The sequence below is a fragment of the Dipodomys merriami genome, unplaced genomic scaffold, assembly GCF_024711535.1.
Source record: "Dipodomys merriami isolate MVZ:Mamm:240054 unplaced genomic scaffold, mDipMer1.0.p SCAF_129, whole genome shotgun sequence".
Classification (NCBI taxonomy): Eukaryota; Metazoa; Chordata; class Mammalia; order Rodentia; family Heteromyidae; genus Dipodomys; species Dipodomys merriami.
This window is the reverse complement of record NW_027202593.1, coordinates 2,725,158-2,751,479: the sequence shown is the minus strand read 5'-3', so window position 1 is coordinate 2,751,479 and position 26,322 is coordinate 2,725,158. Positions and strand designations below refer to the sequence as shown.

The window sequence follows — 26,322 nt, the reverse complement described above, 5'->3', positions numbered from 1 at the left end:
CTCTAAATTCACAATACCAAAATATCCATGATAGTTATATTTTGGCTACCCTGTTTAAAACCCTAAGTTTTAAAGAAAAGGGGGAAACCATGCAAAATCTTTAATATATTATCAAAAAACAATTCTGGAGCCAGCACTGTACTTTAAAATGAGGCTACTTAAAATCAGGACTGTGAGTCCTTCGGATGTTCATGGAGACGGCTCTGGTCCCCATGGTCCACTGGATGCCAGCCCGGGCGGCGTTCCCAGGGGAGGGAGGGATGCCACTGAGGTTTGCACTGCCCCACTGGCTGAACCACCAGCCAGTGCTGTTATGAAGGCGCCGGCAGCACTTCACAGACTGACCAATGGCAGGCACGCGGGGTGACAACCCTTATTGTCAACATCTGAAGGACACTGAAGGACTTTTGTGAGACCCCAGAAGGCATCACTGAAGTAAAACAGATTTTTTTTTAATTCCAGAATTATCTATCACCAGTCCATTATGAAAAAAAAAAAAAAATACATCTAGAAATAAGGCTTAAATTATTTTTTGACTCTGTTAAAATCTCTCACATCCAGACTGCAATATGCTAAAGTTTGATGATGAACTGACAGATGTCATAAAATAGATATGCTAATCAAAATGAAATGTATAGACTAAATAACTTAGGCGAATAATTTAGGTACAGACGTGTCATACTTAGAAATGACTGATACAATGCTGGATACTTTAAGGAAGGGAAACAATTTGCAAAGAGGCAGGCAAGATTTTTACCTTTGAGAAACTTAGATTCAGACAGAGAGAGTGAGAGAAGGGGTGGCAATGTGCTCTTTATCTGACTGTAACCCTCCATACATCACCTGGTAATCACAATAAAATACAAAAGAAGAAACATCCATAGTTTTAGAAGTTATTTGATTTTAGTTAAAGGCCATCAAGTTGATATAGAAGACCTAATTCACTCAAGAAAAATTCAAGTATACTCCTGAGGTGTGCTTTTCTTCATGGCTTTTCACATTCTCCATGAGCTAATTGTTTTCAAAGGGCTAACACTGTACATTGTGTGTATGACTATTAGTCACAATGCCTCCAAAGATTAAGTATCTTAGCCAAGACAACTCAGTCAACTAAGCAACCAGAGTAAAAGTCCATAAAATTAGGAAACTAAAAAGTTCTTAGCAAACCCATAACACCTACAGTCCACTCACATCCAAAAATATTTGACTAATATGCCTGAAGCACTATGTAAAACACAAAGGGATATCGAGGTCTATGTTTCATTATCCTTCTAAATGTTTGGCACCTCTTGAGATAAATATTTTGAAGAGCCTGAAAAAAAAATCACTAGTCATACATATCCCCAGCTCTGCTAATTATTAAAACTCTGTCTCTGCACTTGATAGGAAATAAAAGACATACATTGCAAATATATATATATATATATATGAAAATAAAATACAGTTCTCACAAACTACAATACCTTTCTAAAGTTCAGATTAGAAACATAATGCTTAGCAAGTAGTCCCTAAATTTTATGATTTCATGAATACTTTCCCTGGAAAAAACTGAATCATCAGAAAGATTATATAGCATATGGCCTCCTTGACAGATTATACCTAACCATCTGTTTAAAAATATTCCTTGAAAAGTAGTACAGAAGGGCTGGGAAGGTGTCTCGGTGGTAGAGCGCTTGCCTTGCATGCCTGAGGCCCTGGGTTCGATTCCTCAGCACCACATAAGCAAAAAAGAAAAAATCTGGAAGTGGCACTGTGGCTCAAAGTGGTAGAGTGCTAGCCTTGAGCTGAAGAGCTGAGGGACAGCGCCCAGGCCCAGAGTTCAGCCCCATAACGGACCCCCCCCCAAAAAGAGAAAAGTAGTACAGTACATTCACTCGCCCCCACCACGCTCATTAGTCAGAGACCGGGGCACCGTTGTCCCCAAGAACCCACAGGAAGCTCTCTCCAGTTTCATTATCAGGAATATTTGTACTTTGAATGAAACAACTGTGATGGCCAAATGCTCAAGCTTATACTTCTATTTTTGCTCAAAGTTAATAAGCCAAAGCCACGGTGTGCCCACATGCACCCCTTGTTTTACCTGTATCTCCGTCCTTACCTTCTGCCGGCACCTGTTTCCCTCACTGTTTTGATTAGAGTATGTGGGCGACAGCTGAAAGCTATTAACAACCACGGCCAACTCTGAAGGTCCCGTGGTGGAAAAAACGTGCTCTTAGAGATGGAATGGCCTCACTAGATCTGGTTTCTCTAGAGAACCTCGTCTGTACTCCCTGACACAGCATTTTCCACATTTAGCTAGTTCTTTACACGGAGAGAGGTGAAGCACTGAGAACTCTATGCTGTCGCTTTAAATATCTGAATTCCGTCCTCCACCTGAAGTCGGGACACTAGCCCCTCGAAGGCCACTCTGTTCCCGTCATCTTCCTCCCTCTATTCCCGGACACGGAGCTGCTGTTTGCCAACGCCATGTGCAAACACGATGCCATTCTCCATGGCCAGGCGGTGATGGTGATTCTCAACACGTGGCATCGGGCCGAGAGTGGCTGATCGGCTTCTGCAGGGCATGCGCATCAGAGAGAGCTGCCCTTCCATGGAGATGTCTACATGTCATCAGCTGGAATCACTCTTCTCTCTTTCACTGTCTTCCCCTCCTTCTCCCTCTCCTAAAACTTCCCTCCCTCCTTTCTCCCCCTCTCTCCTACCTCTCCTCTTCCCCTCCCCCCCACCCCGTTACTACCCAAACTCCATCAGCATTCTTGTCTCTAGTGTCTCCTCTCTTACCCTCTCTATTGTGATCAAAGGGCTGGGAACACAGAATTTGTTTTTTAATGTGTAACCCCGAAAATACAGAGCAAGGTACCACTGTCAGCAACAACTCTTCACTCTAATACCTATAGAATTCCAGAACTAATTATAAACTTAGCGCCAAGCATACCAACTTCTAACAAGTTAAATTTATTTGAAAATGAGTAAACGGACCAGAATAGAATGGAAAGAACACTACTTTGTCCTATCAACTTGGACTCTTGGGCCGATCATTTAAGTTTCAGGTTTCTGTTCTGTCCAGTAGAGAGGACGGGGAGCAATTGGCTCTTACGCTCTATGACTTCTGTCAGCCTCTCAGAAAATGGGAATATTACCCTCCCAACTGGGTGTCCATCCAAAAGAGAAGTGAGATTACAAATGGCAAATGGTTTTAAAGAATATAAAGCATAACAAAGTCATTTGGTGTTCCAAAGTTTAGAACAGAACTTCAAAGCCCCAGACTGTGTCAGCCTACCCTGTTACCAATTGTGTGTCATATATACATGTGTGATATGTAAATATACATATGTATTTATAGAAAAGAACATTATTTTTATCTCTGCCTGATATTGAATCCGTACTATTTCAGTCTTTTGGATAACAATAAAAATACAGAACTTACCAGCATTTCCTGAATACCTTCCTAGGTGCATTTTTTAAAATCTTGTCTCATCTTCTAACCAAAAATTATCATAGGATGCATAAGCAAAGGTGTCATCTTCAGATTCCAAAGTCACATACAACACAAAACTGATATTTTTCTGACTTACTATATAAAAAATCTTTTTTAGTCCTAGCCAAAATTCTTCTGTAAAAAAAAAAAAGGGGGAGAGAGAGAGCTTGGTTTGAATGTATTTAAATATAAATAAAAGGAACCCATTATCTTTGCATTTTAGCAACTGACTCGAGATGCATAAATAACCACAGGGAATGGCTGGCCTCACTCAAATTATCAGTGTTTACCACAAAGAGAAAAGTCTTCCTACTTCTACCCCGTTAGACTGGAGAAGATCAGACTGCTGCTTCCCCAAGTCAAATTCAAGAGCTCATTTAAAGACTAAGTGAAAAGCCAAGTTTTGCCTTGGGGCATGTCAACAGAAATTTACAAAACCATTGTGATGGTAACAAAACAATTTGTCCCATTAAATGCAGGCGATTCAACCTGTAAATTGCTGGGGTTTTTTTTTTTTTAATGCCTAAAAATAAGCCAGGCCCCAGGGTCTCAGGCCTGTAATTCTAGCTACTCAGGAGGCTGAGATCTGAGGGTTCAAAGCCAACAGGGGCAGGATCGTCTGTGAGACTCTTATGTCCAACCCCCTCTCCTCCCAGAAAAGAACCAAAGGTGAGATGTCCTCGGGGTCAGCAGGAAAACAGCCTCGGGTGAACCAGTGCAGCGCACTAGCAGAACAGCCCCGGATGAACTGCGCGAACACCCCCGGGCCACCACCAGAGCCCTCGCTTCCCCTTCAGTCTGGGCCCGTTCACTCCATAGGGCTGGACCCATCCATTCATTTATCAAATATTCATTAAGCAATTACTGTGTGTCAAATGCATAAAGTACCTGGCCTAGGAAGATAAGGATACATATAAAATAACCCAGACAAACCACTAATGTGCACTTTCCATGTCCACCCTGGAATAAAGCTGCAGCGCTTTGTAAGTGTGGTTATTTTGTTGTTAATTACTACACATGAAGTGGTAGAGCACAAAGAAGCTCAGGGACAGTGCCCAGGCCCTGAGTTCAAGCCCCAGGACCAGCAAAAAAAAAAAAAAAAAAAAAAAAAAAAAAAAAAGCCTAAACATGACTCAGTTGAAATCATTCATTTCCTCCAGTCCGGGAGGATGCTGGAACTGAACGTGAGCTCACGGGAGTTGTAGAGCGCCCCCTTCAGGCGTCGTGGTTGTCCATTCACATTCCAGCCAAGGCTCTTCTACATACCCTGGCACAGCCAGGTGCAGATATCCTCAGAAATTACAGAAGGGAAAAGAAACTAGACAAAACAACTCCAAAGGGTCTGAGGATAATACAACTGCACTGACCCGCTTAAAACTATAACTAAGGTATTAAGTCCTTTTCCAGGGCTTACAGGAGCCTTTTAGCTAGGAATTGAGTGGACTCAGTCCAGGCGGTGTTACGCGGCAGTCTACCTCTTCAGTTCAAGGGCCTCTGTCTTCTTTCCTCTTTATTCCAACTTCATATTTAAGATTGAACATGGTGGTTTCCTTCATCTCCAATGTGTTTTTTTTAACTACACCAAAGACAAGGCAGTCTCCATCTGGATGAGAAGTACCTGCCTTAATTAGGTACTAACTAAGAGGTACGCGTTTTGATTAATAATGAGGTAGTCAGAATGAGGTAGTACCATCACCCTAAAGAAAACAGCATCGGAGGCTACAATGCTTGATTAGAAATGTGCTCATTACCTTGCCCATGTAATTGTAACCCCTCTGTACAGTATTTTCACAATAAAAACAAATAAAATTAAATTTAAAAAAACAGCATGAAGTAAGGAAAAATGACGATTGGAAGCCTGTGTCAATCTATGACTGCTTAACTCAGGAGGGAACATTTGTGGGAAATCGAAGATAATGCTAATCAAACACAGTAATGGGCTGCATGCTGTACTGTGGCCATGATTTGACCATAAGCCAAATGCCTTCTAAAACTCCTTGTAAGGGCTGGGAATGTTGGCTTAGTGGTAGAGTGCTTGCTTAGCACACATGAAGCCCTGGGTCCAATTCCTCAGTACCACATACACAGAAAAAGCCAGAACTGGAGCTGTGGCTCAAGTGATAGAGTGCTAACTTTAAGCTGAAGAGCTTCAGGGACAATGCGCAGGCCCAGAGTTCAAGCCCCACAATTGACAAAAAAGGAGGAGGAAGAGGAGGAGGAGGAGGAGGAGGCCTTTTGACATCAATTGAAGACTGTTAAAAAACTGATGTGGGGGGGGAGGATAATTTAATTTCTATTTTGGTATTCACATAGATTTGCTTATTTGTAATGAAATTTTAACTAATTTTAACTATAGTCTATAGACATACCAAAACCAGAAGAGAATAATTAATATTGAGGAGAAATACATAAAAGTTGACCTAAAAGGTCTCCAAACCCATCCAGGTAATCACTCCATAATCTTTGGAAGTCAACTCCCCCATCAATCCTCTTCTGTATCACAGTCCATCCACATCCTCTGAAATCCATGTCACACATTACCTAAAAGAGGCCCAGAAATACCAACATGATACACAATTATTTTCATTATTTGACATTATGAAATTCATGCTTTATTCAAAGACTAGAGAAAGAGAAGAGCGTCCCACTGAAATTTTTCAACAATGATTTAAACCTCTAGAAATAGTACTATTATTTTTAAAAACAACAATCTTACATAAGTACATAATTCACTTAATGGTAGTCTTTATCACTCTTTCAAATGCATAATTGTAGCACTTTAAAGCTACCCTATTCTTCTTCAGCTTACGTTTTTTCTGCTCAGGAATAACATTACAAAATGTTGAATACGCCCTCTGCTGGCCTTCGATTGATCCTCTCCCACACACACCTTGAAGGCCTGTGCTCAGACACAAAGGGCGACGTGTGTTCCGCCTGCGGCGCTCACAGGAGCATCTGCTGGTGCTGTGAAAAATGTCCCGCAGGTACCCATCCAAGTGCAAGGGAAGAAACGAGAGCAATCATTCTCCTCAGAAACATCCCACGTACAGACCCAAAAATGTGTGGCGGAAGCTGGGGAAGCAACGCTTTGCCACATAAGAGTTAGTTATGCATCGCACCCTAAGTAAAATTAAGACGCCTTCTTCTCTGCAGCTGTTCAGATCCAGTTTTGAATCTGCGGGCAAAAGAATTTAAGTAATTTAAAATGACTTCCCACTTAGTTCCAAATTTTTGAATATTCTTGTCAAGAATATCTTAACTCAAAGAAGAAGCAGATAGTATCTACTTAGAATGATACTTTAATGGACAACAGATTTTTTTTTTTTTTGCTGGCCATGTTTTATTTGTTCTTTTTCTTCAAACAGGATAACCAACAATACAGACAGCAGACAACAGATTCTTAATAAAGGTGCAACACCACCAACTTTCTTATGCATGAAGTAAGTGTCCAGAATATATATATACATATATATATACACACATATCATATCTATACATATGACTGCACACACCTCACCCATCAGTGCACACATCAGTGTCTGGTGGAAATTTCTACTCCAAATCCCAGTACAGAATGCTCGGGGCAGATGTAGAGGGTCTCAGCTGAAGAATGGGTCCTCTCACTGAGGGAGATCTTCCTGGAACTCCAATAAGAGGTTTTATAAAATTATTCATGTCTTATACAATCATATGAAATCGCTTATCATCAAAAGAACGTGCAATCACAATAAACCCAAAGTAGTAAGCTCCAAAGCAAAGTACCTCATTATTTTCCAATCTCTGTAGGCTAAAAATTGATATTGTATAGTTCTGCAGCTATCTTTTTTCCTATCTTTAAGGTTAGCATAAACTGTACTTGCAAGAACAGAACTCAGTGGAAAAGCAAGGTACCCTCGGCCAGGGCCTCCCACTAAGTCAAGGTCTGGGCACTGGAACCGAAATCCAAAATACTGAATCTACAACTCTTACTAATGTGTTTTAAATTTTTCAATAAATAATAAATTTTTTAAACAATTAAAAACCATAATATTGATTGAAGTCGCTAAACATTTTGTGTAATAAAAGGAAAACTTTACCTCAAATGGGTGTAGGCATGAGCCTCTGGCACCCAGCAGAAATGTGCTCTTTATCTGACTTATATAACTAGAATCCCTCTTTACATCACTTTTATAATAACAATAATTTTTTTAAAAAACATGTATTCATTACTCATGACTCCGGATATGGGCTCTCATTCTAACAGCATCTGCTATTTCAGTAGCTAAGCGCTTCTTCTCCGCTTGGCTGGGCATCCCTGGGGTGCAGGTATGTTTTCACTGTGTTTGCCCACGGCTCTCCATGGTGCCTCCTCTACATAAGCACTTAACGAACAGACATCTGAACATGAGTGCACCAAAGACTGAAATGACTACACCTGCAGCTAACTGTGAGTCACTGTGCTCACCAGAGAGCAGCACGCTGCGGAAACACTGTACTTGATTGGATAAAGAATCCAAAGAGGCTTGTTGCTTCTTCATTGCATCCCTCAGGAGTTTCTTGGTACTTCGTGTGTAGCAAACAATAGAATTTTGCAGATTTCCTTAACCATAATAAAAATACTGCTAAATATTATAGTTATTGGAAACAATCATGGTGAAAAATAAAGAATTTCATATGATTTGGGATAAATGTATAAACATGAATATTCTAATTTATATCAAGTCATAACTGTATATTTAATTAGCATATGTTGCATTTAGCATAGGATTAACCATGAAAACAACTGTTTCAACATTCTTTCTTGTTGGGAGGGCTGTGCTGGGTTTGTACACCGGGCCTCAACACTTGCTAGACTACAAACAGAGCCATACCCCTGGCTCCCAACATTTTTTTTTTCTGGTCCTGGGCCTTGAACTCAGGGCCTGAACACCGTCCCCGAGTCTCTTTGTGCTCAAGGCTAGTGCTCTACCACTTCAGCCACAGTGCAACTTGCCGCCTTTTCTGAGTAGTTTATTGAAGGGAAGGGTTTCACAGACTTTCTTTCACAGGCTGGCTTCAAACCATGACCTTCAGATCTCAGCCTCCTGATTAGGTAGGATCACAGGCGTGAGCCACCAGCACCCAGTTCAACATTGTTAATAAAAAATAAACTGCATTTGCTGGTGCTGTGCAAAGAACCAGCCATGCTGAAGTGAGCTTTCTGAAGTTCCTTTCTGACAGATCAGAATAGGCCCGAGCCTCTGCTCCACTTTCCTCACCCCTTCCTCCTCTACATACATAAATACGGGCCAAAAAAATGGCGGCAGTGCAGAATCAGTGGAAAGCAGGTGAAAAATCACAGCAGAGGGGCTCATCAGCTGCACTGGGTATTGAGGGAATAGACGAGCAATTCAAGGGCCGCAGTGGGAGGGAGGGAATGAGAAAAAAGGAACAGCTGATACTAAGCAAAAGAATCATACACGTCACCCGATTTGTAAGAAACAGTTTTATTGTTAAAGGTCATAGCGTTCACAAGCTAAGTACGTTAAGGTAATGATGACTATCATTGTGAAGATTAAAAGATGCTTGTGACTTTAGCTAAGTCTAACTATGCCACAGTACTGTGAATTATGTAGTGACTTCATCTCAAAAAAGAAATATTCGAGGGGCTGGGAAGGTGGCTCAGTGGTAGAGCGCTTGCCTTGCATGCCTGAGGCTCTGGGTTCGATTCCTCAGCACTACATAAGCAAAAAAGAAAAAAGCCGGAAGTGGCGCTGTGGCTCAAGTGGTAGAGCACTAGCCTTGAGCTGAAGAGCTGAAGGACAGTGCCCAGGCCCAGAGTTCAGGCCCCATGACCCCCCAAAAAAAAGAAATATTTGAAAAAATGGTTGCAGTGATGCAGGAGCTCTCTCATTTGATGTGAAAACATTTTTTTTGTTATTTTGCTGCCTATTTTGTATTACACCTCCTACATTTCTTATTTTGAACTTAATGTAATATTCTAGTTTGTATAACCCCCTCTCCTCCCTGAAAAGAACCAAAGGTGAGATGTCCTCGGGGTCAGCAGGAAAACAGCCCTGGGTGAACCAGTGCAGCGCACTAGCAGAACAGCCCCGATGAACTGCGGTAACACCACCGGGATGAACGCGGTTAACACCACCAACGGGCCACCACCAGAGCCCTCGCTTCCCCTTCAGTCTGGGCCCGTTCACACCATAGGGTCGGACCCATCCATTCATTTACCAAATATTCATTAAGCAATTACTGTGTGTCAAATGCATAAAGTACCTGGCCTACGACGATAAGGATACATATAAAATAACCCAGACAAACCACTAATGCGCACTTTCCATGTCCACCCTGGAATAAAGCTGCAGTGCTTTGTAATTATGGCTATTTTGTTAAAACTCACTACACATGAAATGTTTTTCTTCTCTTGCAGTTTTAGCTTTAATCTCACAGGATTTGTCACAGTCTTCCTTACAAACCGTGTCATGACTCTAACTTTCATCTTTCGCATTAGGTACATCTTCTACAATATTAACTACTAGAGAACCCTATACATTAAAAAAAGAAAAATGCATAAAAATGATCTACTCCTAGTAAGACCCTACCTAGGAAAGACTGAAATTCAGGACATAAAATATATGAGCTGATAAGTTCAAATTTCCATAAATAGATGTTAGGGTAAATTTTGGACATGGATAACACGTATCTGTTAATTTAGTAACTCTACTGCCTTTCCTTCCCAAATTCCAAAATAATTTAAGGATCATTTCCACTCCTGTGACTCTGTGGCCTTTCCTTTTCACACTTGCAAATCCATGTGAGTAATAAAAGGCTGAGCCATCCCTCCTCAATGAATCTTGCAATTTGAACTTTTTTGAGATATCTACATTTCTAGCAAAATGGACTTTTTTTTTGCCACCAATTATTAGAAAACAGAGAGCCAGGAGCTCGTGGCTCACATCTGTAATCCTAGCTATTTAGGAGGCTGAGAGCTGAGAATCACAGTTGGAATCCTACCTGGGAAGAAGAGTCTGTGAGACTCTTATCTCCAATTAACCAGCATAAGGCTGGACTGGAGGTGTGACTCAAATGGTAGAGCAGCAGCCACGAGCATAAAAGCCAAAAGAGAGTGCAAGGTTTGAGTTCAAGCACCAGTACTAATACACAAAGAAGAGGGGAAGGAGGAAAGGAAGGGAGGGAGGGAGAGACTTATTGCTTTTGTACAAGTTATTTAAAGATTTTAAAGGTTAAGTGCTTTGAGATCTGAAAGCTATCAGGAAAAAAAGAAAAAGAAAAAGTGGAATTTTGCTTTGTAAAATCAACAGGTATCTGGAGCTGAGAATGTGGCTTAGTGGTAGAGTGCTTGCCTAGCATGAAGATCTGGGTTTGATTCCTCAGTACCACATAAACAGAAAAAGCCAGAAGTGGTGATATGGCTCAAGTGGTAGAGTGCTAGACTTGAGCAAAAGCTCAGGGACAGAGCCCAGGCTCAAGTCCAAGCCCCAGGACTGGCAAAATAAATAAACAAACAGGTATTATTAAAAGACCAACTACAGTTCATTCCAAAGGTTATCTGTATTTGTTGACACACTGTTAGTTTCTTTGATATTGAAACATTATTTGGTAAAAGTTATATATTTTAATAGCTTGTTAAATGAAATAATCAATTTTTCATTATTTACACTTACTGGGAATTATAGCAATCACTATGTATTTAAAGGTATTTGGCCCCCAAAAGACATAAACATTGTCACACAGCTCTATTTTAAACTCTTGATCTTTCTTTTAACCTCTGTAATATTTGATATGCCATGTTTTCAAAAATTCAAGTTGAAATGAGGCTCTTAAATGTTAGCAAGTGTTTTGCAAAATTAAATAACTAGTTTCTTTTGGTTTTCTTACACTTTTTTCTTGTTTTAAGTATGAAACTCCAGAAATTGGTTTTGAAATAATGCTAAATACATTTCATGGTACTTAAATATTATTAACCAAAAGCCTATAGCTTTTCTTTTTTTTTTTTTTTGTCGGTCGTGGGGCTTGAACTCTGGGCCTGGGCGCTGTCCCTCAGCTCTTCAGCTCAAGGCGAGCGCTCTACCACTTGAGCTACAGCGCCACTTCTGGTTTTCTGGTGGTTTATTGGAGATAGGAGTCTCAGTCTCTCCTGCCCGGGCTGGCTTTGAACCGCGATCCTCAGATCTCAGCCTCCTGAGTAGCTAGGATTACAGGCGTGAGCCACCAGCCTATAGCTTTTCTTAAAGAAAGAAAAGTTCACAGGTTAAGTTTAAAATAGCATTTAAGCAGTCTCAACATTTTGAGATAAGCATTTCAATTGTCCCATAAGTTATATTTCACGGAATAATTTGCCTTTTCAAACTTCTGATAAGCCTCTTAACTCACAAGGCCATCATAGCTAAAATAATATTGCTGAGATTTTTACCACAGGATAATGAGCACAGAGCCTTTGGATGGCTTCTCCACAAATAAAAACATACATTCAACCACCAGAATAAAGCCTGAGATGGAGTTATTATGCTTTTCCTGGATAAATGAAAACACTTCTTCAAATACCAGTCCCATCTCAGTGGAAAGAACTACACCCCATAGTCTTGGGCTAGAAACTTCTGGAAGGTGTACAACAAAAATAGAAGCCAAGACTTGCTGGTTTCCAGGCTCTCTCCACCCTTCATCTGAAAAACAAGGCAGCCTCTAGAGAGCTGCCCTCCTTTTGGCCATAGAAAGACTTTTTATGTTTCATCTCTACACCCCCAGTCCATGCTTTTGCTAGAAAGGCAATGGACTGTCAGCTAAGGCATGGTTTTTTAAAAAATTTGTCTAGTTTTTTGTGAATCAGACTTTATCTTTGTAAGAAAAAAGGGTTTGAAGGTATGGCTCAGGAGATAGAACATCAGCCAATGAGTGAAAAATGCCTCTCAAAGGGCAATTTACACCGTATCTCAGTAACTGTGAAACAGTGTACACAAAAAAGTAAGGCAGCAGAACTGGCTGATGGGGAGGGGAGGATATTACATTAGTTATTATTTCTCAAAACTAAGTAAAAGTGTTTCAGTGAGGTCATCCAAAACTGGTAATTCAGACATCGTATGTTTTGTGTTTAGCTAAACTATTAATCATCCTATGAACCACACCGAATTTACATGATTCCGATTGATTTGTATGTTCACAGATATACTGCTTAGAATTTGCTTATGCAACCAACAGTGTTGCTATTGAAAATTACTATCTTCTGGGTGGTCCTAGATTCATGTCCATGATAGCTTAAAATTTTCCTTGAAAATGGCTCCTTCTCTTTGTTCTGGAAACATGCCTAGGAAATTACTATTTTAAAACTAAAAGGTAAAGTAAAACTTCCTAACTTGGATGCTGCTCCTCCATCTCTCCGACTGAGGACCATGCCACAGTTTTCACAGTAGGAGCTAGTGCCTGATACACAGTATGCTCACAAATGTTTGCTTCATGAAGAGATACATCTCTCTCTTCAGAACTCACTATGTAAAAGTGGCAGCTGGACTACAGGCCGCCCTGTTAGCATCTGGACTTCATCACCCCCTTACTGTGACCTAACCTTCTACAGGTTAATTACCTCCTTGTAGAGTGGGGATTAAATGGCTTCAGCTTTTGGGCACACGTAGACACCGTGCAATGGGAAACCAAAGGAATCAAGTTGTAGGTGGATCTCTACTGCTATTTCGCTGGTTCTGTGTGCAGTTCCAACACTGACACACTGATGACCTGAATCATCCGTAACAGGAACAGAGCTTTCATTTCAAGCTTCTCCTTGAAGTCTTGTGTAACTGAAGTAAAGAAGACACAGCGTTCGCCGTTTGAATAACCTGCGCATTAAAATTCTTGGTTCTTTTACAGCTTGCTGAGACATAGATTCAGAAAACTGCTACCGAGCAAGAATCGACTTCTGTAGATGATGGGGGAAAATAGCCTCAGGGAAGACAACAGGGAAAGAGTGAGGCCGCTGCCTGGCAAGGTTCTAACCGATATTAAACCAACTGGAGGGCCTGGGTGGGCCTCCCGCGCTGTGGATTCCCCTCCAGTGAGCAAATGCATAAATACCCTTTGAGGCGGTCAGCTGGGCCACCAGCACACACCAGCAGCACACACCAGCAGCACACACCAGCAGCACACACCAGCAGCACACACCAGCACACACCAGCGGCACACACCAGGACACACCAAGACACACCAGCAGCACACACCAGCACACACCAGCAGCACACACTAGGACACACCAGCAGCACACACTAGGACACACCAGCAGCACACACCAGCAGCACACACCAGCAGCACACACCAGGACACACCAGCAGCACACACCAGCAGCACACACCAGGACACACCAGCAGCACACACTAGGACACACCAGCAGCACACACTAGGACACACCAGCAGCACACATCGGCACACACCAGCAGCACACATCGGCACACACCAGCAGCACACATCAGGACACACCAGCAGCACACACCAGCAGCACACACCAGCAGCACACACTAGGACACACCAGCAGCACACATCAGCACACACCAGCAGCACACACTAGGACACACCAGCAGCACACACCAGCAGCACACATCAGCACACACCAGCGGCACACATCAGCACACACCAGCAGCACACACTAGGACACACCAGCAGCACACACTAGGACACACCAGCAGCACACACCAGCACACACCAGCAGCACACATCAGCACACACCAGCAGCACACACCAGCAGCACACACCAGGACACACCAGCAGCACACACCAGCAGCACACACCAGCAGCACACATCAGCACACACCAGCGGCACACACCAGGACACACCAGCAGCACACACCAGCAGCACACACCAGCAGCACACATCAGCACACACCAGTGGCACACACCAGCAGCACACACCAGCAGACACCAGCGGCACACACCAGCGGCACACACCAGCAGCACACACCAGCAGACACCAGCGGCACACACCAGCAGACACCAGCGGCACACACCAGCGGCACACACCAGCACACACCAGCAGCACACACCAGCGGCACACACCAGCAGCACACACCAGCGGCACACACCAGCAGCACACACCAGCGGCACACATCAGCACACACCAGCGGCACACATCAGCACACACCAGCGGCACACACTAGGACACACCAGCAGCACACATCAGCACACACCAGCGGCACACATCAGCACACACCAGCAGCACACACCAGCAGCACACACCAGCAGCACACATCAGCACACACCAGCAGCACACACCAGCGGCACACATCAGCACACACCAGCGGCACACATCAGCACACACCAGCGGCACACACTAGGACACACCAGCAGCACACATCAGCACACACCAGCGGCACACACTAGGACACACCAGCAGCACACACCAGCACACACCAGCAGCACACACTAGGACACACCAGCAGCACACACCAGCAGCACACATCAGCACACACCAGCGGCACACATCAGCACACACCAGCAGCACACATCAGCACACACCAGCAGCACACACCAGGACACACCAGCAGCACACATCAGCACACACCAGCAGCACACATCAGCACACACCAGCAGCACACACCAGCAGCACACATCAGCACACACCAGGACACACCAGCAGCACACACCAGCAGACACTAGCAGCACACATCAGCACACACCAGGACACACCAGCAGCACACATCAGCACACACCAGCAGCACACACCAGCGGCACACACCAGCGGCACACATCAGCACACACTAGGACACACCAGCAGCACACACCAGCACACACCAGCGGCACACACCAGCACACACCAGCAGCACACACCAGCACACACCAGCAGCACACACCAGCACACACCAGCGGCGGGCCTCGCCGGGGGCAGGGGCGGTTTGGGCCGGGGCGTGTGGGCCGGTGCCTCCCTCCCACCCTGAATGCTAGTGGATCCGCCGACCACTGCGCGACCACGTGGCTGGGGCTTCCGGCTGACCACGCGGCAAAAAAGAGCTGACGCTTCAGGGAAGTGAGAATACGCCACCGGAGGACCGCCGCGGGGAGACGGCTCGCGGCAGGCCGGGCCTGCGTCCAAACCGGCGGGCGCGCGGGCGGGGGCGCGGGGCCCGGGGTGCGGGCCTGGAGGTGCGGGGCCTGGGTGCGGGCCCGGAGGTGCGGGCCCGGGGTGCGGGGCCTGGGGTGCGGGCCGGGGGCGCGGGCCAGGGGTGCGGGCCTGGAGGTGCGGGGCCTGGGGTGCGGGCCGGGGGCGCGGGCCGGGGGTACGGGCCAGGGGTGCGGGGCCTGGGGTGCGGGCCTGGAGGTGCGGGGCCTGGGTGCGGGCCCGGAGGTACGGGGCCTGGGGTGCGGGCCTGGGGCGCGGGCCGGGGATGCGGGCGGGGGGCGCGGGGCCCGGGGTGTGGGCCGGGGGCGCGGGCCCGGGGACTGGGGTGCGGGCCGGGGGTGTGGTCCGGGGGTGCGGGCCCGGGGTGTGGGCCGGGGATGCGGGCCCGGGGTGTGGGCCGGGGGTGCGGGCAGGGGGCGCGGGGCCCGGGGTGCGGGGCCCGGGGTGTGGGCCGGGGGTGCGGGGCCCGGGGTGCGGGCGGGGGGCCTGGGGTGCGGGCCTGGGGTGCGGGGCCCGGGGTGCGGGGCCCGGGGTGCGGGCCGGGGGTGCGGGGCCCGGGGTGCGGGCGGGGGGCGCGGGGCCCGGGGTGCGGGCCCGGGGCCTGGGGTGCGGGCCCGGGGTGCGGGGCCCGGGGTGCGGACCCGGGGCGCGCTCACCGCCTTTGCGTGCCGGGCTGCCTGCGTTCACAGGAAAACAGGCACCAGACAGCGCGTCCCAGCCAGACGCGCGCGTGCTCGCGCTGGACAGCTGGGCTCCTCGTGGGACTTGGGGAAGACAGACGGACAGACGGACGGACGCATTCCCACGTGCACTCAAGTCTGCACAAAGTCCGTCCGGCTTTCCGGCTGGGAAGCCCAACAACGAAGGGACATTCGACGGGGGCCGGGGGTCTTGAACGGGCCCCGCAGCGCGGGTCCGACGGTTGGAACCCAGGCTGCACCGGGACCGAGGCCGGGGCGACAGCGGCGCCCCCCCCCCCCGCATCTGGACTTCCGCTCGGGCGGTCGGCTGACGGTGCGGCCCGAGGCCGGGGCGGGCGAGGGCCTCGGGGCCTCCGTGACCGGGGCGGTGCGGGGCGGTGCGGCGGGGCGGGGGGCCTCGAGGGAGGACGGAGGGGAGGAAATTTCCACGCGGCGCCCCGCCCCGCGGGACGACTCCGTACTGAACAGAGCACGCCCAAATTACCCCGGAAAACGTCGGCTCGGCTCCTGCTGGTAACACGGGCCTGGGGATTTTCCACTCGGTCTCCGCGACTCCCCCCACCCCCTGGAAAACACGCGCTCCGCGAAGGCAGAGCCGGGCCGGCGCCAGCGCAAGGGGAGCTCCGCAAACCTCCCGGGACCCCCGGCGCGCGGAGCAGCTCCGCGCCGGCGCCGGCGCCTCCCATTGGCTGTCCGAGCGACAGCCCCGCCTTCGCACCCTTCCATTGGCTGCCCTGGCGCCAGCCCCGCCGCCGCCTCCTTCCATTGGCTTCCGGGGCGGAGGCCCGCCCCCTGGATTCCGTCGCGAAGGACGCGGCGTCCGTTGGTTGTCAAGATGGCCGCGGCGAGGTCGCAGCCGCAGCCTCCGCTCTCGCCAAGCTCGGTCGCCGCCGTCGCCCCTGCAGCCGCCAGTGCCGCCGCGAAGCCAGGCTTGCCACGACCGAGCCCCGGGCGCCCGTGACGCGGGGCGGGGCGGGGTGCGGGCGAGGCGGCGGCCGGGGCTGCCATGCCGGAGGCGCCCGCGGCGAGCGCGGCGGCGGCGCCCAGGTGAAGGATGGCGGCGGCGAGGCCGGGCGCTCTGGGCTTGGGCCCGGACGGCCGCGAGAGCTGCGGGCGGCCGCGGCCCGGCACCTACCTGTATCCTTGCGGGCGGAGGCCGGGGCGGGGGCCGGGTCTTGGTCGGAGTCGGGGTCTAGATCTAGACCGGGGGCCATGGCCGGGAATCGTTTGGGATGGGGCTGGGTCTAGATCGGGGTCGGGGTCTAGATAGGAGGCCATGGCCGGGTCTAGATTGGGATGGGGGCTGGGTCTAGATCAGGGCTGTGGCCGAGTCTAGAGCCGGGTCAGGGGTCGGGTCTAGATCAGGACTGTGGCTATGGCAGTGTCTAGATCGGGGTCGGGGGCTGGGTCTAGATCAGGGTTAGTGGTCGGGTCTAGACCAGAGATGTGGCCGTGGCCGAGTCTAGATCGGGGTCGGGGGCCGTGGCTGGGTCTAGATTGGAGTGGGGGCCATGGTCGGGTCTAGATCTAGATCAGGATCGGGGGCCATGGCTGGGGCTAGATCTATATTTGGGGCCGTGGCTGGGTGGGTCTGGATTGGAGTGGGGCCATGGCCTGGTCGAGATCTAGATTAGGGCCGTGGCCGGGTCTAGATCTAGATCGGGGCCGTGGCTGGGTCTAAATCTATATCTGGGGCCGTGGCTGGGTCTAGATCTATATCTGGGGCCGTGGCTGGGTCTAGATCTATATCTGGGGCCGTGGCTGGGTCTAGATCTGTATCTGGGGCCGTGGCTGGGTCTAGATCTATATCTGGGGCCGTGGCTGGGTCTAGATCTATATCTGGGGCCGTGGCTGGGTCTAGATCTATATCTGGGGCCGTGGCTGGGTCTAGATCTATATCTGGGGCCGTGGCTGGGTCTAGATCTAGATCGGGGTTGGGGGCCGTGGCTGGGTCTAGATCTATATCTGGGGCCGTGGCTGGGTCTAGATTGGAGTGGGGGCCATGGTTGGGTCTAGATCTAGATCGGGGTTGGGGGCTGTGGCTGGGTCTAGATCTAGACCTGGGGCCGTGGCTGGGTCTAGATCTAGATCGGGGTCAGGGGCCGGGTCTGGATTGGGTGGGGGCCGGGGCAGGGTGCGGGTAAAGGGGGGCGCGGGTCAAGGCGGGGATGGGGCAGGGTCGGCTGGGAGCGGCCTGGCCCACCCCCCTCCCCGGGTGTGGGAGGGCCATTGTCCCGTAGCACCCCTCCCCAGCTGTGCGCCCACCCCTGCTACACCCTCCTTCCGACTTGCGGGTGGGACGTGTCCTTTGGGGAGCTGCCTGGCCACCAGGCACATTACCCACTGGCCACCCAGCTAACCATGGCCCTGCAGGAGGCCGCGCACGGCCAGTGATCGGAATTGTCCTAAGAGGCCCCGGCCTGAGACGGCCCTGGAGAGGGAGAGGTACCGGGACGTTCACACTCGGCGCTTAGTTCTGAGCTTTCCCAAAGATTTGAGTGAGACCACATTGAGTGCGGGTGACACTGTAGAAAACTGAAGTAGAGCCTGCTATTCCTTCCCAGAACCTTGGATAATTAGGGTGCCGTCTTTTCTCAGAGTTGGCAGGGATGGTCCGTCGAAACCACCATCTTCCTTCTCAGGAAACAGTTTCCCTTTCCAAACTGATCATGAATATCCCTTCCCCCTTTTGCTTAACCGCACTGTCTCCAACTTGGGGTTGCTGCTTTCATTTTTAAGGAAGACTGGTGTGGGCGCAGAGCTCCACAGAGGTGACACACACTCAGAGGTGACACACACTCAGGCTTCTCTGCCTCTCCTCCTTGAGCCAAGTTCATGAACCAGACCTTGCAGCAGGAGTTCATGGCTCCTCTCATCTCCATTATTCACCCCTAGGGGTTTGTCATTTGCTCTTGCTGCTCCCCTAAATTGCCTTTTCAGAGGTAGTCTATGAATGTGATTCATCCCCTTGACGTTGTAGCTTCTTGAGCACTGAACTACTGTGACACTAATTTGTCTCGAATCAGAATACAGGGGAAATAGCTCATTGAAAAAACATATGTGTTTTCATCATTTTCATTTTTTTAAATAAATGTCATGTGAACATTGACATAAACACACACACACAAATTATGAATACATCAGCAATTTACTACTCTATCAGGTGAATATTACCCAAAAGACTTTATTCTAGCCAGGCACTGGTGGCTCATGCCTGTTATCCTAGCTACTCGGGAGGCTGAGATCTGAGGATCCCAATTCAAACCCAGCACAGCAGGAAAGTCCCTTGGAGAGACTCTAATCTCCAATTAACTGCCAAAAAATCAGAAATGGAGCTGTGACTCCAAGTGGTGGAACACTGGCTTCCTGCAGAAGAGCTCAGGGAAGCGCCCAGGCTGAACTCCAGCCCTAGGACCGGCTCAAGAACATAAAAGTGCTTTATTCTAGAATTGTGATAACTTCCTATATTATTAAAATATACATAATATATAGCTAAAGTAAACAAATTGTTACTGATCAGTAGACAACCAAAAGGCCAAAAAATAAAATCAGATGTGTGTTGGCTTATATTTTTGCTAGTATACATAAAGATTATATATAATTTTATATAATATATGTGTGTGTATTACATATATATATTAAAACTATATATGTAGAGATAGAGGGAGAGAAGTGCTTTCATTTTAATCTGTTTAAGAGCCAGGAATCACGGCTAACACCTGTAATTCTAGCTACAGGAAGCTAAAATTGGGAGGACTGTGATTCAGAGCCACCCTGAGCAAAAATTTCAGAAGACTCAACAGAAAAACTGGGTGTGTTGGTATGTACCTGTCACCTCAGCTACTTTGGAGAGTATAATAGGAAGATCTCAGTCTAATCCTAGTTAAAAAAAAAAAATTTAAAGAAAATCAAGATTCCATCTCAAATATATCCACAGCAAAAAGGGCCCACGCTGTATTGTGCCTGACTAGCAACCATGAGGCCCTATGTTCAAATCCCAGGACCTCCAGGGGTATTGCATGCCTATAATGCCAGGTACTTGTCCAAAAGGGAGGATCACAGACCAAGGCAAGCCTAAGCAAAATCAAAAGACTCCATACAAGGGCTACCTTCAGTATAGTTGCACATGTTTCTACTTAGTGATGAGTCATTGAATAATTACATGGCAATGACTGTTTTCATTCAAAATAACAAGAGAAAAACACTGATAAATCATGGTAATCAAAACAAATAAATTAGGGAAGTCAACAATATTAGTAAGGGGCTGGGAAGGTGGCTCGGTGGTAGAGCGCTTGCCTTGCATGCATGAGGCCATGAGTTCAATTCCTCAGCACCACATAAACCGAAAAGGTTGGAAGTGGCACTGTGGCTCAAGTGTTGAACACTAGCCTTGAGCTGAAGAGCTGAGGGATAGCGCTCAGGCCTCTATAACCAAGCAAAAAACAAAAACAATATTAGTAATTTTAGGAAAGTTTATAGTTATATATGATAACTTTCAACTGATAATCAAAATATGCCATTTCTTCTCTCAGAACTTTTGCATTAACACGTGACTATATATGATTGTCCAGGTGTGTTTTTTTCTTAGCCTATAAGTAAATAGATAAATCATATTTCCAAACATTGCAAATAAGTTGTTTGATCTTTAAATATTTGGATATTAATTTGATACTTTAAAGGATCAGTTGAAACATTTAATTCATCTGGTTTATTTTTTTATTTTATTTTGTTTTTGTCGGTTGTGGGGCTTGAACTCTGGGCCTGGGCGCTGTCCCTCAGCTCTTCAACTCAAAGTGAGCGCTCTGCTGCTTGAGCCATAGCGCCACTTCCAGTTTTCTAGTAGTTTACTGGAGATAAGAGTCTCGAGGACTTTCCTGCCCTGGCTGGCTTTGAACTGAGATCCTCAGATCTCAGCTCCTGAGTAGCTAGGATGACAGGCATGAGCCACCGGTACCCGGCTTGTCTACTTTATACTAGGGAAATGTAGCCTTTCATTTGTTTATATACCTGCTTAAGAAAGTAACATTAGTAAATTTTCAAATATCTGTGTAATAAAGATCAGCAGTCTCCTTATTGAGCTCATGATTTCTAAAAGTAATCCCCTCCCACACCAGAGAAAGTGGTGTATACCTTATATTTCAATACCAGTTAAAGAATTTTTATATAAAACACTTTCTGATCATATACTAACACTAATGTTCCAAACAAACACCATTACATCATTAGCACAGGTGGTAATTATATTTGTCTGCTCATCACCATACCCACTGAAGACTTAAACTGTTGTTCTTAACTTACTGCTGGCATCAGAGACATGAAAATCCATCTAGAGAAAAACTTAGAAGAAGAGCGTCAAATATTACTGCAGCAACAAAAAATATGTCGAAACCAAGCTCGTAAATATTTTATGGAGTCTAACCGGAGAAAAAAGTGAGTCACTGTGCTTTCTCCAGAAGTATAGAAAGCGCAAGCGAGGAGGCATCGGGTCTTCCTTTCGTAACGCGCTGCGAATCCAGTCATGACAGTGCTTTGTAAAACACCGATCAAGATTCAAATGGCTTTTTCAGTTGTGCTACTGATTTTCTGCAAAGGCAGCAAGATAGCAGGTTTTGTCTAGTTTGCTGACTTGTAACTGTGATAGTCTTTCCTTGTTAAGCCATGGACACAGCTCTAAATCACGATTAAATATCTTTATTTTCAGTATCACACTGTGATGATTAAAAATTATGATTACTTAATTTCTAATATTTGCTTTATATCATTTTCCTACTGTACAATCCTCATTCATTTACTTACAAAAATGGAAGAAACTGGAAGGGCAGAAATGTGATTGACAGATTAATAACTTCCTCCCAAAACTAAAAAGCTTTATAAACTGCAAAGTAAAATAAAACTATCCAATTGCTGCTTAACATGTTTAGTTTTAAACAAATAAAGACAGCAGCCGGGCGCTGGTGGCTCACGCCTGTAATCCTAGCTACTCAGGAGGCTGAGATCTGAGGATCTCGGTTCAAAGCCAGCCCGGGCAGGAGAGACCGTGAGACTCCTATCTCCAATAAACCACCAGAAAACCGGAAGTGGCGCTGTAGCTCAAGTGGTAGAGTGCTCGCCTTGAGCTGAAGAGCTGAGGGACTGCGCCCAGGCCCAGAGTTCAAGCCCAATGACCGACAAAAAAAAATAAATAAATAAAAATAAAAATAAAGACAGCAGTTCTGTATTTTTTCTTGTTTTTCCCTGCCTTTCCTGCATTTTTTTTTTTTTTTGGGGTCCGGTCGTGGGGCCTGAACTCTGGGCCTGGGCGCTGTCCCTCAGCTCTTCAGCTCAAGGCTAGTGCTCTACCACTTGAGCCATAGCGCCACTTCTGGCTTTTTTCCTTTTTGCTTATGTGGTGCTGAGGAATCGAACCCAGGGCCTCATGCATGCAAGGCAAGCGCTCTACCACAAGCCACCTTCCCAGCCCTCCTGCATTCTTATAACACCCAAGTAACAGAAAATCCCTGGAGTTTATTAACTGCATCACTGGATATATGCTGCAAACCACACGTGGGAAGATACAATTGTCTACCTGTAATTTTTTCTGACGTCGTATTTCTCTTTAACACTTTCTTTATTCAAGTGGTTGAAATTAATTACTCTTATTTACTGTGTATCTCATACCTTTCACTGTTATTGTTTATCTATACCTTTTAACTTCTGAATCCAAAAGTACATGACCCAAGTGTTTGATAAAGATGGTGACAGATTTTCATCTAAGTATGTTTTATGTACTAAAGTGTGATCACAACATTTCTTAAAGTATTATTTTCTCCATTTGTCATCCACACTGACACCTTCAGTTCTTGTTCCCAGTGGTGGTCAGTAGGAAACATTCCAAAATTAAATGCTGGCTGTTTCCCCCAGCTGCTTGAAATCATGTTTATTTTCTTCTTAGTATATTCTTGCTAGCATTTTCCCAAATATATATATCGGGGCTGGGAAGGTGGCTCAGTGGTAGAGTGCTTGCCTTGCATGCATGAGGCCCTGGGTTCGATACCTCAACACCACATAAGCAGAAAAAGTCAGAAGTGGTGCTGTGGCTCTAGTGGTAGAGTGCTAGCCTTGAGCTGAAGGGCTGAGGGACAGCGCCCAGGCCCTGTCAAAAAACAAAAACTATATATATATACAACTTCCAAGGGCGAGAGGCCTTGGTGGAAACTGCAGGTACTCTTGGCACAGCCCATCCCTGCCCGCCACCCACCCTGAAACCTCTGACCTGCTCTTCTCCCTCTTGCAAGTCTGTGCAGCATGTCTAGTGAACGTGATTGACATACGTAACTTACGCAACATTCCATACTACAAAACACTTATTAATAGGACAGTGTTTTAAGACTATGTTTCTGGGTTAAGTTTTTATTTTAACTTACTATTCCTTTTTATTTATTTTTGGAATAGAGCTTTTGAAGATAAACGAAAAGAACAAGAAGAAAGAGAATACCAAATTAGAGAACATATACTTCAACAGCGAAAACAGAAGTTTGAAGAAGTTACTGAAAAATTCCAGCGTGCTCATGTCCCCCTCTCACAGAGGAGGAGAGCAGGTACCTACCTTCTAGAACAAAAATGAAAAGAAAGAGGTTATCGGTCTGTGAAAGGTCACTTGCACTGATTTTGGGGTCCTTGTTTCCCATCTATATGAAAAAATCAAATCAGCACCTAAAAATATGGGTCTGAACTACAAGAGAAAGTCATGGAGTAAGAGTATATACTAGCTGGGTGCTGGTGGTTCACACCTGTAATCCTAGCTATTCAAGAGGCTGAGATCTAGCCAGGCACCGGGGGCTTATGCCTATAATCCTAGCTACACAGGAGGCTGAGAACTGAGGATCACAGTTCAAAGCCAGCCTGGGCAGGAAAGTCCCGTGAGACTCTTATCTCCAATAAACCACTAGAAAACTGGAAGTGGTGCTGTGGGTCAAGCGGTAGAGTACTCGCCTTGAGCTGAAGAGTGCAGGGACAGCACCCAAGCCCAGAGTTCAAGCCCCACGACTGACAAAAGAAAAAAAAAAGAGACAGAGATCTGAGGATCACAGTTTGAGGCCAGTCTGGGCAGGAAAGTCTTATCTCTTATCTCCAATTAATCACTAGAAAACTGGAAGTAGAGCTGTGGCTCAAAGTGGTAGAGCGCTAGCCTTGAGCAAAAAAAGTTTAGGGACAGTGTCTAGGCTCTGATTTGAAGCCCCACAACCACCACCACCAGCACCAACCAAAAAGAATGTATGCTTGCCCAACACTGGTAGCTCATGCCTATAATCCTAGCTACTCAGGAGGCTGAGATCTGAGAATTGCTGTTCAAAGCCAGCCCAAGCAGAAAGTCTATGACACTCTTATCTACAACTAATCACAGAAAAAGCTAGAAGTGGTGCTGTGGCTCAAGTGGTATAGAGTGCTAGTCTTGAGCAAAAAGGAGCTCAGGGACAGTGCCCAGGACCAGAGCTCAAGCCCCAGGACTGGCAGGCACACACACACAATTTATGCGTACGAGTAGCCAGTGGATAGATGTACAGTTGATAATGGAAATAATGAGAAAGAGTAGCTAAGTTGACCAGAGTATATGTGAATGCCAATCAGACTCTGCATCGCTTTGACGGAGTACATAGCATGAAACCAAAGAGCAGAAGGTTTATTTTAGCTCCAAGTCTCAGAAGCTGCAGGCGATAGTCCTTGTTCTAACAATCCTGGGCCCAGGCCAAGGCAGAGCATTGAGCAACAGGAGCGAGGTCGGGAGGAAGCCAAAGTTTGTTGAGATGGGGGTCTTGCTAACATTTTCCTGACCCATGATCCTTCTGATCTCTGCCTTTTGCCAAGTAGCTGGGACTACAAACATGGGCAACCATGTCTGTAGAAATCTGTTCTCTTTATACAAGCATTTAAAAATACTATTTTCTTACTGACCAATTGGATTATAAAAAGACCATTGAATATAGAGTGAGTCTTTACTATTTGACCTTTACTCTCCTTGTAGTTTTTCAAAAACCAGTTCCTCCATTAGAAGAGGCCCTCAAACAAATTCAGGAATCCAATTTAAATCCAGAAGTAAACATTCCCTTTTCTCACAGACCAGCAGTAAACTGGAGGTAAGTATTACTGTTTTAATTAGTATATTTTTTATTAGTAGTTGTATATTATAATGTATGGCTTTCTTGATGCTGAATGTGTAGGTCTGTTCAACTCGGGCCCCTGCACTGGCTACAGGCAAATGCTCTGTCACTGTGCTCTGTTCCAGTCCAAGACTACTACTGTTCTCTGCTTTAGATTGTTTTGTTTATTTATTTGGGAAGAATAGAATTTCTACAAGAGTGAAATTAGAATGCTAATTCATTATCTTAAAAGTCTTTGACATTAAAAAATACTGCCCATATTAAACACTGTGGAAACAATTATCAAAGTTGTTTTAATAATTTTTTATTAATGTTTGCTTGGAAAATGAAATTGCTTTAAACTGTAATAGATTTAGTTTTAAAAAAGACTAACTTAGTGGTAGATATGCCACAAAGTTAAAAAGAACCTTTTCCTTACTAAAAGTATTTTCAGTAAGGAAAATTCTTTCCTACATCTCAAAAAGGTCTTCTGGTTTCACTCCAAACTTTGATGAGTGAGTCATTTAAAGCACAGAATAGACCGCCCCGATAGATATCCCCGGTATCTGGGAGAAGGACAGGCACGAGTGACAGTGTGCTTGCCTTGTCATGAGGCGCGGGTCTGACCCAGCACAGACAAGAAAAAGAGGAAGAAAAGGTAGAAAAATGCCAAATTAGTGATGATAGTACTTAACATTTATGTACATGAAAGTATTCTAATGAATTATGTTATTCTGTTTCCTGTATATAACATTCCATTTTTAAAATTCAACTGGTCAGTAATTCCCTTGATTAGGGCTAAAAGCAAACAAAAACTGCATCCCCTCACATTTCACTCAAGTTTAGAAAAGACCTCATGAAATGGAGAAGTCTTTTGTGTGTGTGTGTGCCAGTCCTGGGGCTTGAACTTAGGGCCTGTATGCAGTCCCTGAGCCTTTTTTT

The 26,322-nt window shown here is 46.3% G+C and overlaps 1 protein-coding gene, 1 long non-coding RNA gene and 1 pseudogene across 6 annotated transcripts in view; 1 reads left to right on the top strand and 2 right to left on the bottom strand.

Moving 5' to 3' along the window:
- Window positions 1-154: 154 nt before the first annotated feature.
- Window positions 155-6,325, bottom strand: LOC138824430 (angiopoietin-related protein 5-like; annotated as a pseudogene).
- A 4,815-nt stretch (window positions 6,326-11,140) lies between these two features.
- Window positions 11,141-16,827, bottom strand: LOC138824464 (uncharacterized). Its single transcript, XR_011371090.1, has 3 exons — window positions 16,749-16,827; window positions 13,047-13,257; window positions 11,141-11,696 (listed from the first exon to the last, which is right to left on the bottom strand). It is a non-coding gene; the product is annotated as an uncharacterized lncRNA (long non-coding RNA).
- A 272-nt stretch (window positions 16,828-17,099) lies between these two features.
- Window positions 17,100-26,322, top strand: part of LOC138824463 (centrosomal protein of 126 kDa-like) — a 35,320-nt gene continuing 26,097 nt past the window's right edge. For all 5 annotated transcript variants that reach the window (XM_070018350.1, XM_070018348.1, XM_070018351.1 and 2 more), the window contains exons 1-4: window positions 17,100-17,401; window positions 21,575-21,694; window positions 23,696-23,841; window positions 25,266-25,377. In XM_070018350.1, coding sequence (XP_069874451.1) covers window positions 17,319-17,401; window positions 21,575-21,694; window positions 23,696-23,841; window positions 25,266-25,377 — 461 coding nt within the window. In that variant the 5' untranslated portion in view covers window positions 17,100-17,318. The remainder of the gene's footprint in view (window positions 17,402-21,574; window positions 21,695-23,695; window positions 23,842-25,265; window positions 25,378-26,322) is intronic.